Here is a 14,221-nt window from a genome sequence, read left to right on the forward strand (position 1 = left end):
GTTTATTACATGAAATGTTTTCTGTGGAGAAAGCCTCACAGCTGTTAATTAGAAAGATCTGGTAGCAGCTACAAGTTTCTTCAAACGTTTTCCCCCAGAAGATATCCTTACCTCATGGTGAAATCTGAATCAGAAAGTAACTGATAGTTGAGGCTGACCCTAATACTTGCCTTGAGACAGCTAAAAGAATAGTTACCTCTGAAGCAGAGTTTGTTCTGCTTGTTTCCTCATTGTTCATATTGTACATATATGGTCATTCTGTGGATTCTGTACCTCTGAAAAACATATAAACTTGGAGGTTTTCAGGGGTTTTAAACTTGTGTTTTGGTGTTCAGATAAGAAGAAATCTAAGAAACGGCATTATGAGGAGGAGGATGAAGAAGAATATGATGCCTCAGGTAGAAATTCTCAGGAAGCAGTTCCTTCAGCAGCTGGGAAGCAAGTGGAAGACTCTGGAACCAAAGTGGATGAATATGGCGCAAAAGACTACCGGAGTCAGATGTTGCTAAAGGCTGATCATTCCTCGCGTCCACTGTGGGTGGTAAGTCCCAATAAGTGTGTAGCATTGCAGAATACTTTGCTGAACTTCTAAAAAAGACACATGTATAGAAAAGAATACCAAGATTGGTTCTTGTAGGTTATCCGGGCTGTGTAACCGTGGTCTTGGTATTTTCTTTCCTGGCGTTTCCTGCTGAACTCTGACCGTGAAAGCCTTCGACAATACCAAGATTGCCTGAAATCACTTTATGATAGAATAACATCACTTGAAATTGGTAATGTTTGTACGTGAAGTCAGAGCAACACAAATGGTATAGGGCTTCTGTTTAGCTTCTGTTGCAAAAAAGTCCTGCCCTTTTTTAAGCATTTCAAAAAAACAATAATTGAGAAGTGGATCAAATACAAATTTTACTTTCTGTAAGCTCTAGTCCCGTGATAATCCCATAAACAACACCAGCAGACCGACAGTCCAAAGAAAGTTGATTTATTGGGAAATCTACAGGTAGTAGAAGCCAGGAGTCAGATGGACACTAGTGAAAACCACGGGTACAGTACAGGGCATATATGGTAGAGGAAAGGGCAAATCTGGGTAGATCTGGATACCATGGCAACCCCCCTCCCCGGAGCTGTCAGGGAGCTAGGAGCATTCCCACAGAGAGCAGTCTAAACACACTGTTTACAGGAGACAGAGCCGGCCAAGGCCAGCACCTGGAGAAACCACAACATTCCTTTCTCAGACCATGCCTGACAATTTCATGATTTGTTCATTTTATTAAATTCACTGTGATAAGTTTAGAATCCTCTTGCTGCATCTGTCATTTGTATATTAGCGTATGAACATTCAAATGTCTGCGGAAACAAAAAAAATCCTTTATGTTCATAGTGGAGACTCTTGAGAACACATAAATACTGTTAATGTGTGTTTTGTAGTAGCAATGAGCAGAGTTAGAAAAAATCAGACCTGCTGATGTCTTCTGCTGTGTGGCATTTCCAGAACAACCCTTTCAAGTGCTTTATCTCATTATTTTCAGAGCCTCTGTGAGAAAAGTAATTTCTTATAGCAGTCTCATTGTTGAGTAGAGAATTGAAATGAGGTACTGGTCCAGAATTCTGGCCAAACCCCTCTTCCTGAAAAAAAAAACCCTGGCTCTTTTTTTTTTTTTTAAATAGGAAAACATGGATTGGAGCCAAAGCCTTCTTTGTGTAAGCAGAAGGGAATGAGGGAAGAAGGTGATTCCTTCTGATTTCTCTCATCCCAATGCAGTGCATGCTGTTCCATGGACCTCAGAGGTGGCTTTTGAGGGGGCACATAGGCATGCAGCAAGACGGGTAGCAGCAAAGATTTGTTCCACGAATGGAGCTCCATTCTTCATTCTCTGGATCAAAACCTGCATCGCTAACTGCCATGCTGTATTACAAATTTCCCAGTTGGTATTGGGAGGGTGAGGTGGACAGAAGGGTCTGCTGTTCAGGTAACACAAATACAACCAAACATGCTGAGCTGGTTGGTGGGTTTCCGATTGTGAGTGGTGATGTCACAAAAGCTTGTGATTGCCTGGTTCACAACATGAATCTCTCCTAGTCCAACCCCCTGCACAATGCAGGAAATTCTGAACTACCCCACACCCGCAGTGACTGACCCCTACTTCATGCCCAGAAGATGGCCAAGGTGCCCTCCCTCTCATGATCTGCCCAAGGTTTGTGCATGCTGAGCTGTCTGTCCATTGCTGATCGTGACCTCTGTCTGTTGGATAATGCTACCATTGTACTGCCAGGTAAATAAGAGCGTTTTCCCTTGGTGGGTACATAAAAGCAGTGGTGAAGCTTATTATGCTGTTTTCTGATAATATTATATGTGTTCTTTTTCAGGCCCCTGATGGCCATATTTTCCTCGAAGCCTTTTCACCTGTTTACAGATATGCCCAAGATTTTTTGGTTGCGATAGCGGAGCCAGTTTGCCGGCCTACCCATGTACATGAGTATAAATTGACTGCCTACTCTCTCTATGCTGCTGTCAGCGTTGGTCTGCAAACAAATGATATAACTGAATATTTGCAAAAACTGAGCAAGACTGGTGTGCCAGATGGTATAATTCAGTTTATCAAGGTAAGTCTTTATTGGAGGTCGTTATTGGCTGCTTTACTTGTATGCCTGTTCTGAGTTAAAAAGGTGGGATGATGGAAGTGAAATGTAATGAAAGAAAGGAATCTGCTGTCATGCTGGAAGTTGGCCCAGTTCATTGGTGTGCAAATAAAGTTGGTTCTTTGAGAGTGATAGTAACCTTCTAGCACAAACTGGTAAGCTTGAGGTCAGAGAAAGCTTCTCCAGGGATAATGTCGTGGAGCAGCTCCAGCAGAGAAATGCTATAGAATGGTGCAACACTTGCATTAATGGCACAGGAGCAAAATCTGCTATAGAAATTTGGAAATAAATTACCGTATTTTTCGCTCCATAAGACGCACTTTTTTCCTCCTCAAAAGTGAGGGGAAATGTCTGTGCGTCTTATGGAGTGAATCGCCGAGAGGAAAGTGCTGGGGTTCCTGTGTCTGTCCGGCGGTCTGTCTGGCGGAGTGCTGCTTCCCCCTGCTTCAGAGAGGAGGCTGCTGGGGTTCCTGTGTCTGGTCTATCTGGTGGCGCGCTGCTTCCCCCTGCTGGTCGCCTGATCTTGCCAACAGTGATTCAGTGAACTCCACTTAATTTAATTATTCAGGGTAAACTCGTTTTCCTGGCACTATCAGGGCCCCCTCCCGCTCCCCTCCCGCTTAAAGCCCCTTCAGCCACTTACCTTTATCCAGCGGCGGGCTCCCTCGGTGCTGTTGACCTCTCCTCCCCCGCCGACGTCAGCTCCCAGAGCGTGCATTCAAACCGCCCACAGGAAAGCATCGCGGAAGCGCCTCTAGTGGCTATCAGGGAGACAGCCACTAGAGGCTGGATTAACCCTGCAATGTAAACATAGCAGTTTCTCTGAAACTGCTATGTTTACAGTTGCAGGGTTAAAAGTAGGGGGACCTGGCACCCAGACCACTTCATTGAGCTGAAGTGGTCTGGGTGTTTTCCTCCTCTAAAAACTAGGTGCGTCTTATGGTCAGGTGCGTCTTATGGAGCGAAAAATACGGTATATATGCCATTTGCTGATGTGAACTTGGAACAGAATTCTGCAAAGCTTTCTGATAAATAGAGTGAGAACTGGTCTTGGTGATGTGTTTGTTAGGAAGAATCGGCATCCCTGTGCTGAGTTTCTCATCACAGAAATCTTGCTCATTGTGTAGTTAATGTTTTCTGGCTGGTACCATAACATAGAAGAGAGGTGAGGAAATCCATGGCACAGCGAGCAATGAATATGTGATGAGTTTGGCTAAATGGATATGACCAAGAGAGAAGAAGTGAGAAACTCCCTGTGGTATATGTTGAGTATCCCTTATTCAGAATGCTTGGGACCAGAAGTGTCCCATATTTCGGATCTTTCCCATAATAATAATTTATTGATACAGTCACTGACCAGCAAAAACAAGCAATCAACAACAGCCACAATAGATACCCATTATTTTTCTGAGGAATTTGGCTTGGATGTGTTCCAGTGGATAACCTAGTGCACTAATCCATACAGGAATACCATACAGCAATTGCGCTTTGACTTTGGCGTTTAAGACCTTAAGGGCAGTAGGAATATATTGATTTCCTCTATTGAAAAAAATACGAATAATTGCTAATGAGCTAAGTTCTGCTGATTTAGTTGCAAATTGATAATGGGTTTTCCAAGATGCATTATGATGGAAACAAATGCCTAAATATTTAAAATATTTGACCTGCTCAAGTGAGTTGCCACCAATTATCCATTTAAGTGGTTTCCAGGACTTTGAGAATACCAGGACATTAGATTTTGCATTGTTCCACACCAGACCATTTGCAGTACAATACGCATGGCACCAGTTTAGTAATCTCTTTAAGCCAACCCTTGAACATGACAATAGCACAGCATCGTCAGCGTAAAGTAACAGGGGAGTATGTATGGAGCTGAGTTGGGGACAATGGCCGTCAACCTCTCTTAACGCAGTAGCCAGATCATTTAGGAAGAGATTGAAAAGAGTCGGGGCCAGGATGCAGCCCTGCTTAACTACTTTATTGATATTGATTTTCGGGGATAGTTTGCCTAGCGGTGTGCACTTGACTTGACAACTTGTGTTGGTATACAACCTTCTGATTAGAAATACTAATCTCTTGTCGATGTTCATGCTCATTAACTTATCCCATAGAAGGTTTCTTGGGATGAAATCAAATGCTCCCTTAAGGTCCAGGAAGGCTGAGTATAACTTGGTGTTGGTTTTCCTAGCGTACTTGTTAACTAGATGTGCAAGTACAATGCAGTGGTCTAAAGTGGATTTCTCCTGGCAGAAGCCCACTTGTTTGGGGCCTAGAGTCTTATGTTCTGCCATCCAAGCTAAGAGTTTATTCAATAGATGTTTGGCATAGAGTTTCCCTACAATCGAGAGGAGACTGATGGGTCTAAAGTTAGCTGGAATTGTATAGTCTCCTTTTCTATGTATGGGCACCAAGCCAGTAGATTAATATGAAAACCACAACAGCTACTACAAATAATCTAAGCCTAAAAATTACATATTACGTGTATGAATAAAATTTATATAAACATCGTATAACTTGGTGTGACCCCCTTAATATTTTGAGTAATAAAGTATTTCTGTTACTCTTATCCTGTCAGGGTATAGCTGCAGCATAGAATTTAGCAGTCAAGAGTGTAAACTGTGATTTTTTCATCAGTTAAGAGCTTCTTAGCCAGAAACTCATCTGGTTGGTCAGGGCAAGTGTTAATCAAAGGGGAAAGAAACTTGTGTGGACTTCTTGGTAGAATGAGCAGTGTTGGATCTTTCCCTATTTTGGAATACTTGCATATACATAATGAGATGCCTTGTGGATGGGACCCAAGTCTAAACACGAAGTTCATTTATGCTTTATATACACTTTATACACATAGTCTGAATGTAATTTTAAACAATATTTTTAATAAGTTTGTGTACATTGAACCATCAGAAAGCAGCTTGGCACGCTGCTGAGGGCTTGTGAGTAATGCCTGCATGCCGGCTCAAAATGTCCATATTTTGGATGTCTAGATAAGGGATACTCAACCTGTATTTGTCTAAAACAACTTTTGGGGAAGTTTGGGGTTATATGTTCTCTTTTATGCTTTGCAGGAAACCCCCATGTCCAATCACACTGTTCTGATTCATTCCCTGGACTACTTATATCTGTGAATGCATAGTTTTGTACATCATGTAAACCAGTTCCTGCCCAGTGTTAGGGCTCTAATTAATATTTTCATTTTATAGCTGTGTACTGTCAGCTATGGAAAGGTAAAGCTGGTCCTGAAGCATAACAGGTATGTAGTTGCTTGTACTTATGAGCTACAAGGAATATTTCCAAGCCTGGCAAGCTGATAGTTTATTTTATTGAGGCAGTTTCCACACTCACACACCCACCTCCTCCCCTTTCTTAAAAATAAAAAATCCCCATGCAGGGCAGTTTATTTATTTACATTAGTTATAGTGCACCTTTCTCACTAAGGCTGAAGGCAGATTACGTAGTATAAATCATTACAATCAACAGGTCGTGTAATAAACGATACAATAGGATTTGGATTGCAGAAATCTCAACAGAGCTGAAGCAAAGCATAAGCATTAACATGGCACATTAAATGATGCAGAGACTACATAGCAGGATCCTAGTTACAGCAATAGACAGTACAAATTATACACAGTGGTAATAGTCCACAGTCCTCAACCAGAGTGCTGCTTGAATGAGTGGTCCTGCCTTTTTAGGGTATCTTTGCTGTAGATATCATAACTTGATTGGGACAGCAAAGTTGTTGCTTCTTTAATGTTTCAATACGAAGTCCCCTTCCTAGGGAGCAAGTTCCACTGAACTTATTAGGGCTTACTTCTGAGTAAACATTTCTTATTTGCAGTCAGGGCAGCAAGTAGAAAAGGATTAATTTATCTTTCGTCTTGGGAGGCAGGGCCAACAGAACTTGTCTAGTGCCTTCTTTCAGAGAGGGAACTCTCCCAGTTCTTGGTTCTGGCTACTGATGAAAGAAAGTGGTGGTTAAGGCTCCAGGGCAGCAGGCCTAAATAGACAGGGGGAGCAATTATTAGAAAAGAAGTGGTCGAAGACTGTATGTGTTTTCCTCCCTTTCCCCTAAACTTAGGTGGGGCAAGTTAAAGCCAAGAAATGACTGATGAATCCAAGTCAGTTTCTCTCTCGAACACACACATGCGTCTGGTCTAAAAGGAGAAAGGGGAAATTTTCCCAGCTTCACCCTCTTGTCTCTAAGCATTGCTTATTAAAAGACTCCTTAGAGGGGCTTCCTTAACTCATCCCCCTATGGTTCATTGCTGCAGATAAATCATGTTAGATGGGCTAAATGTGGGATATGAAGTATGGACAAAGCCTAGTGGTTGCACACAATGTATTTACCTACTTTTGCTAACATTATTTTAATGTTGCTAACGTTATTTAAATATTTAAATCTGGCTGCAGTACCTTCCTTTCCTGCCTACTATCCTGATGCTAAACAAGAAGGGAAAGTTGGACTTGCCATCAAGTTCTTTTCTGCTTTGGTTGAGGACAGCAAGCAGACCTCTTGTCAAGAGCTGCAGATGCCCACTGAAGGCAGGGGTGGGACTCAGATTCACATTTGTTCACTGTCCCTACATGTCTAGTGTAGGGGATTCCAGGGTGTTCCTTATGTTTATTATCTGTCTGTTCCAGAAAGGGACAGTTCTAGATTTCAGCAATGCCATTTGGGACACAGTTGTTTTTAATTTTTGTAATTTTTAATGGTAGTTGAGCTTAATGAATTCATAGCTTTAGCTGAATTTTTTGTTTAGCTGTCTCCAAGGTCTGGGAGGGTTTCCTCTCCAGCAGGGGAACAGTTGGCTCTCTCTTTTCAGTTGGAAAAGGAGTTAACATTTTCCTGCCTGATATTCTGAAACTAAACAGAAGAGAACTTAATAAGAAGTCCATCTTCCTGATTTAGAATCATGCTGTAATAACCGCAGTAAAGTATAAACTGGAGCGTAACTTTGCAGTGGATGCCGCACCAGCCTAAGGGAAATGTGAAGTGTTAGGAGAGCTGTAAGTTGCCCATGTAGGCAGTCCTTTTTAAAATCTATGGATTCTGCTTCCCTGTCTCTGCTGTCTAGGTATTTTGTAGAAAGTACACACCCTGAAGTCATTCAGCAGCTTCTTCAGGACCAGGTTATTAGAGACTGTCGACTGAGAAATGCAGAGGGGGAAGAAACAGAACTCATCATGGAAACATTCACAAGTAAATCAGCTGTACGTTGGAATTGTGGATCACCACTTTAATATTGACTTTTCTTTACTATCAGAATCAAATTAGAGATAATGGGTATTTAATTATCAGTAATAGTTAGGGGGGAGGCCTGATTTGGATTGGAAAGGGGGATTTTAATCCTTTTCCTCTTGTAGTTTTTCTCAGTTCCCCCTCCAGGAGCAGTTATTTGTCCCACAGAGGAAAATGTACAGGAAATTGAATGGTGCCTACATGTTTCTGTCTGTGGGACGAAAGGCTGAGATTGGGGAAATGGTATAGAGAGAAAGGGATTTCCTTAATTAAAGAGAAATCTTCCCACACACTGTGACTCAAATTAAAATAGCCATACACTGCTATTCACGGTTTTAAAAACCCTGTACTGATCTTCTAATATCTAGTAACTCCCATAAGCTGTAGATGGCAAAGGGTTATGTGTGTTGTGTCTATTTTGGTATCTTATTCCCTGTTTCTGGTTCTGGGAACTGGAGAAACCAGTTCTGTAACTTGGGTTTCACAATTCCATGTTTCTCAAGGAAAGCCAGGTCAGACCATTTAAATCATTATTCTGCCAGCAGTCATTTCAGATGTCCAGCCTTAGCAGGTCATCTTGAAATGAATTGCTCTCAAGGAGAGTCTTTCCCATCCTCACAGAGAGCTTGTGAAATGATATAGTTCCATATCACGTAAGATATGGAATAATAGAATGAGTTATGGCCAGACAGACTTGCTGCCCTCTCTGTAACTCATTTCTTGTGTCTCACGCAAGAGACAGATATAGGGAGTGAGGTCAGTCAGTGTCAGCTAACTTCCATCAACTCCCTGCCTTCCTAGTTTTACATCTTAGCGGGTGTTTGGGGAGGCCCAGCAGCCAGACAGCGTTCAGCTGTCCTCTACCAACCCTCCTGCCTTCTGGCTTCCTTATATTCTCTCAGACCAGTGGTTATCTGACAGGCTTCTGTCCTGGGTCCATATTGGTCACTCTTGATAGTGACTGGCATTGTCCACCTCTACCTGGTCTGTGGAGAAAGCTCTACTATGTATTAATGTGGCATTAAGTCACCAAGCTCCCAAGGTCACCAGCTGGTGTACTGCTTAAAGTGTGTACAGCTGGTGTACTGCTTATCGGACAGTGACATAATTCCTTCTTTTTACACTGTATCTCAGAACAGACCAAAAAACCTCCAGACAGAGATGACCTTCTAGTTTTATGCCTAGAAGAGCACTCTGGGTAAGCATTTGCCTACTTTTCTGAGTTTCCCATTGCAGCTCAAACATTTAGAACTATCAGCAGAGTGATTTTCATTTTACAGCTTGTAAACTAGCACTTCAGATGAGTCTTCTCGCAGTCATCAGATTTTGTAGCTTATCCTACTAGTAGAGCTGTAGCCCCATTCTTTCCACACTGTTTGCTACTCTTCTGAATTCCTGACCTAGATTTCCAAGTCCAGTGAAGGGGTCAGCGGTCCCTCAACTTTGCAAGGGACAGATACTCAGAGCAAATCAGATGTCCCTGCTGACTTATTTGAGTTTTATGAACAAATGGACAAGGATGAAGAGGAAGAAGAGGAAACCCAGACTGTGTCCTTTGAAGTGAAGCAGGTAAAACATGTTAATTTGATGATTCCTTCATTGATGATGCTCTTTTCATAGACATGGTTCAGATATAACAGCAAACCATGATTTGTTAGAATGTGGAGACACCTGGGCTTAATTGGCTCTGATGAAAGACTTCGGTTTCCATAGCAAACATGTTGTTACTTCTGAACCACAAGCTATGGTTCCAGCAAGCCAGAATTTCAAATTCTGGTTTGGTCTTGGTTTACAGGAAAGAGAATAAACTGGTTTGTCATGGAATCAGAAGCTAGAGGAGGGGAGTGGAGCACATGGGTACAAGAACTGCCCAAGAAGGTTCATGGTTTGTGATCATGTCTGAACCATGACTTTCTGTGCTGAACATGAATTAATTAATTGATAAATAGCAAGTCTTCTTTTGATGGGAGGTGGCTGTCAGCCCTTGGCCCACAGAACCAGAAATCACCACAAAGTCTTATAGAGTCCAAACAGATGGCTTTTACTGATCAAATAGGCATACAGTGCAAACGAATAAAATGACAGCTATGAAAGGCTCACTAGCTGGGAGATATTATAAGGCAGGAAAGGCGGGAGATTACACGCAGGAATACAGTTTCCCGGGAGCTGAGTTCCCAGGCTTAGGCATGCGACCTTGGGGGGCAGACAATACAGCACAGAGACAGAGGCAATAACGAAACCGAGATAGCAGCCTGACATTCTGCTCCCCTCAAGGCCCCCTCCCAGTTCGCAAGGGGGCTGGCCTGTCCGGGTAAGCAATGTGAAAGGCGTCGACGAGGTCGGGGGCGGAGACATCCCGTGCGCGCACCCATTCGTCATAGGCAGGGGGAAAATGTTTCCAACGAACTAGATATTGGAGAGTGCCATGGTGAATACGGGAGTCAAGGATCTTGGAGACTTCGAAGTGTTCTTCCCCCCCCCACCATGATGGGCTGTGCAGGCAGTGGGTTCGGATGCCACCGTGGAGAAGCAACATGGGGTTTGAGGAGGCTTATGTGGAAAACAGGATGCACACGCCTCAAGGATTTGGGGAGAGCCAGTTCCACTGTGACAGGGTTTATGACCCGCGTAATGGGGAAAGGGCCAATGAATTTGGCGCTGAGTTTATGGCACGGTTGGGTGGAACGGAGGTTTTTGGTGGAAAGGTAAACCAAAGCACCCACTTGCAGATCACCCCCGGGGGAGCGATGTTTGTCAGCTTGTGCTTTGTATTTACGTTTGGCCCGGTCGAGGTTGCTAACGAGCCAGGGCCAAGTGGTACGGAGGGCGTGTGCCCAGGAAGCAATGTCGGGGTTCCCCTCCCCCTCTACATCATCTGTAGGAACGATGGGACTGAAATCTTGTCCATACACAGCAAAAAACGGGCTAAAACCTGTGGATTGATGCATGGCATTATTGTAGGCATATTCTGCTAAAGGTAACAGTTCCACCCAGTTATCCTGGTGGTAGTTAACATAACAACGCAAATAACATTCAAGTACAGCATTGACACGTTCAGTTTGACCATCAGTTTGAGGATGGTATGCACTAGATAATCCCTGTTCCACCCCCACCAACTTGAGGAAAGCTTTCCAAAACTTAGAAACGAAACCACTTCCGCGGTCACAAATTATTTTACGCGGAAACGAATGTAAACGAAATATATGCGTCACGAAGAGGCGGGCCAGTTTCTGAGCAGAGGGGATCCCTGCACATGGAATCAAATGTATTTGCTTAGAAAACAAATCAGTAACAACCCACAACACAGTTTTACCCCCACTGAGAGGGAGATCAGTCATGAAGTCCATAGCAATCACTTCCCAAGGTCTGCTGGGCGTTTCAAGAGGTTGTAGCAGTCCCGGGGGTTTGCCCTGCGATCGTTTCGCAGCGGCACAAACGGGACAGCTGCGGATGAAGGAGTCAATGTCGGAACGCATTCCCCCCCACCAGAACTGTCTGCGCAATAAGTGAAGGGTCTTCAGAAACCCAAAGTGCCCAGCTGTTTTGGCTCCATGAGCTAAATGTAAAACGTCCTTCCGGAGAGCTTTGGGTACATACAGTTTTGAGTCTTTGTACCAGGACCCCCCTTGTTCCAAAACACCAGGAGGTAGGGTATGAGCGGAACGTTCTAAAAGGCACTGGTCCCGAAGGACAGTTAAAAAGGATTCGGAGATGGGGATTTTGGAGGGAGCCCCCCCGTCGGTCCTGGAGATCTGAGGAATAGTTATAGGGTTAGTGCTTACGTGCGGCGGCGCGCAGACTGCAGGCGGCTGAGCGGTCGGAGGGGTAGGAGGGGCGGGAACTCCGGTCTGTTGCGGTGGCGGCTGGGCAGCCGGTTGGGCTGGCGGAGCTTGCGAGTTAGGGAAGGTGTGTTGATGCTGGGATCGGGTTTGCACAGCCAGCATAGGTAGGGCCCCACGTTGCATAGGGGTGAACAGAGAGTTGGTAGGTCTTTCGAGTTTTACCGGATATTGTGGTAAACGGGAGAGGGCATCCGCGAGAACGTTCTGCTTCCCAGGGACGTGCTTCAGGGTGAAACGGAACTGAGCAAAGAACTCCGCCCACCGTTGTTGTTTCGCCGATAGCTTATGGGACCCCGTGAGGGCAGCTAGATTTTTGTGATCGGTCCAAACTTCAAAGGGTACTTTAGACCCTTCCAAGAATTGCCGCCATAAAGTCAGTGCATGATGAACTGCAGAGGCCTCTTTCTCCCAGATGGGCCAGTTTAATTGAGCGTGCGCAAATTTTTTTGAAAAGTAAGCGCAAGGGTGAAGAAGACCGTCCGGTCCTTGCTGGAGGAGAGCCCCTCCCATGGCTACATCGGAAGCATCGACTTGCACAATGAACATTTGATTTGGGTCTGGGTGCCGTAGCACCGGCTCCGAAGTGAAGAGGCGTTTGAGGGCCAGAAAGGCGGCTTGGCATTGCTCAGTCCATAGGATTTTTGCGGAGGGCAAGGCAGCCGAGCTTACTTTTCCCTTAGTTTTCAGTAGGTCTGTAATGGGTAGAGCCACTTGGGCGAAGTTAGGGATGAATCCCCGATAGAAGTTTGCAAATCCCAGAAATTGCTGTACTTGCTTACGGTTGGTGGGGGGAGTCCAATCGAGGACGGCTTGGACTTTGGCGGGGTCCATGCGAAGACCTTGGTGGGAGATGATGTATCCCAAAAACGTGAGTTTGCTTTGGTGAAATTCACACTTAGCTAGTTTAGCGAACAGTTGATGGTTACGCAGGCGTTGTAGAACTTCCCTGACCAGAGTCACATGCTCGTCCATAGTTTTCGAATAAATGAGAATGTCATCTAAGTAGACCACCACCCCACGATATAGAAGGTCATGTAGGATTTCATTGATGAGTTGCATGAAGACCCCCGGGGCCCCTTTTAATCCGAACGGCATTACAAGGAATTCATACATTCCGAAACAGCTAGAGAAGGCAGTGAGGTGTTCATCTCCTTCGCGGATACGGACTCGGTAGTAGGCTTCCACCAAGTCTAATTTAGAGAACACACGGCCTTCCTGTAATTGTCCCAAAATATCCGATATTAATGGGATAGGATAGGCGTTGGTCTGGGTAACCGCATTGAGCTTTCTGAAGTCAATGCACAGGCGAAGGTCGCCCTCTTTTTTCCGGACGAAAAACGCGGGGGCCGAGTTTGGGGCATTCGAAGGGCGAATGAACCCTCTGGCAAGGTTTTTGTCCAAAAAGTCCCGGAGGACAGTGCGCTCGGAAGCGCTCATAGGGTAAATCTTACTTTTGGTTAATGTGCAATCCTTTACTACTTCAATCGCACAGTCTGAGGCCCGGTGGGGGGGTAAGGCATCACATTCCCTAAGGTCGAAGACATCTTCAAAGTCCCGGTATACAGCGGGTAGAGCCGGTGGTACTGGGGCAGTAGAGGTTAACGCTGGAACGGGCGGAAATGGCAGAGCAAAGTTTTGCCGATGCTGGTCGCAGGTGGGACTAGCGAAAGAGATAGTGTTTGTTTCCCAATTAATATTGGGACTATGTCCTTTAATCCAGTTAATTCCCAAGACCACTTCAAATCGGATAGGGGCTATAGTGAAGTCTATTTGTTCCCAGTGGGAACCAATTCCCATTGCCACCCCTATGGTGCGATGATCAACTGGACCCCCCTGGAATTGGCTCCCGTCCATTTGAGCAAATTGGACGGGGGCGGGTAAAGCCTCTGAGTCGGCTCTGAGTGCAGCAAACGTGGCTTCGCTTATGAGAGTGCGACAGCAACCGGAGTCAATTAGTGCTTTGACGGGGATTTGTGGACCTCCGTTAAGTTGTTGTAAAACTGCATCTACGTAGACGGTGGAGTCCACTTCTTTGATTTTGGTAGGAGCATTCGGTTTGATAGGAAGATCCTGAGAGGTCTGTGGAGATGCTCCATTCACCACAGACCGGAGCCGTTTTTTGACAAGTCGAGGGGAGATTCCAGGTTTAAGGCTGGAGAAATCCAAGGGTTTTCCTCATCCGAAGAGGGAAAGCTGTCCCCCAATGGGGCACTTGTAATCCGAGACCCGGCGGGGTCGTTGGAAGCAGGCAGGGAGGCTGGGTCCCCGGCATGGAGTGCAGAGGGTGTGGGCCTTCCCGGAGCTGCGCTGCGGGTGGCCGCGGTGCCTCTGCGTGGTGGACGACCTCGGGCGCGGGTTGTCGTGCTGGGACGAAATAATTCCTGGCGGCGTGGGCAAACGGCTGCAAAGTGGCCCATTTCTCCGCATGTAAGACAGGCACCCCTCTGAAATCGGGCTTCACGTTCCTGGAGCGGACGTGGGGGATTTCGTGGGACGAGCAGTG

General features: G+C 45.2%; 1 protein-coding gene across 1 annotated transcript in view; it reads left to right on the forward strand.

Moving 5' to 3' along the window:
- The first annotated feature begins 339 nt into the window (after positions 1-339).
- Positions 340-14,221, forward strand: part of ERCC3 (ERCC excision repair 3, TFIIH core complex helicase subunit) — a 33,902-nt gene continuing 20,020 nt past the window's right edge. Inside the window, exons 1-5 of the mRNA XM_056861427.1 lie at positions 340-541; positions 2,368-2,604; positions 5,841-5,890; positions 7,713-7,848; positions 9,281-9,445. Coding sequence (XP_056717405.1) covers positions 500-541; positions 2,368-2,604; positions 5,841-5,890; positions 7,713-7,848; positions 9,281-9,445 — 630 coding nt within the window. The 5' untranslated portion in view covers positions 340-499. The remainder of the gene's footprint in view (positions 542-2,367; positions 2,605-5,840; positions 5,891-7,712; positions 7,849-9,280; positions 9,446-14,221) is intronic.

The sequence above is a fragment of the Euleptes europaea genome, chromosome 15 (genome assembly GCF_029931775.1).
Source record: "Euleptes europaea isolate rEulEur1 chromosome 15, rEulEur1.hap1, whole genome shotgun sequence".
In the NCBI taxonomy this organism is placed as follows: domain Eukaryota; kingdom Metazoa; phylum Chordata; class Lepidosauria; order Squamata; family Sphaerodactylidae; genus Euleptes; species Euleptes europaea.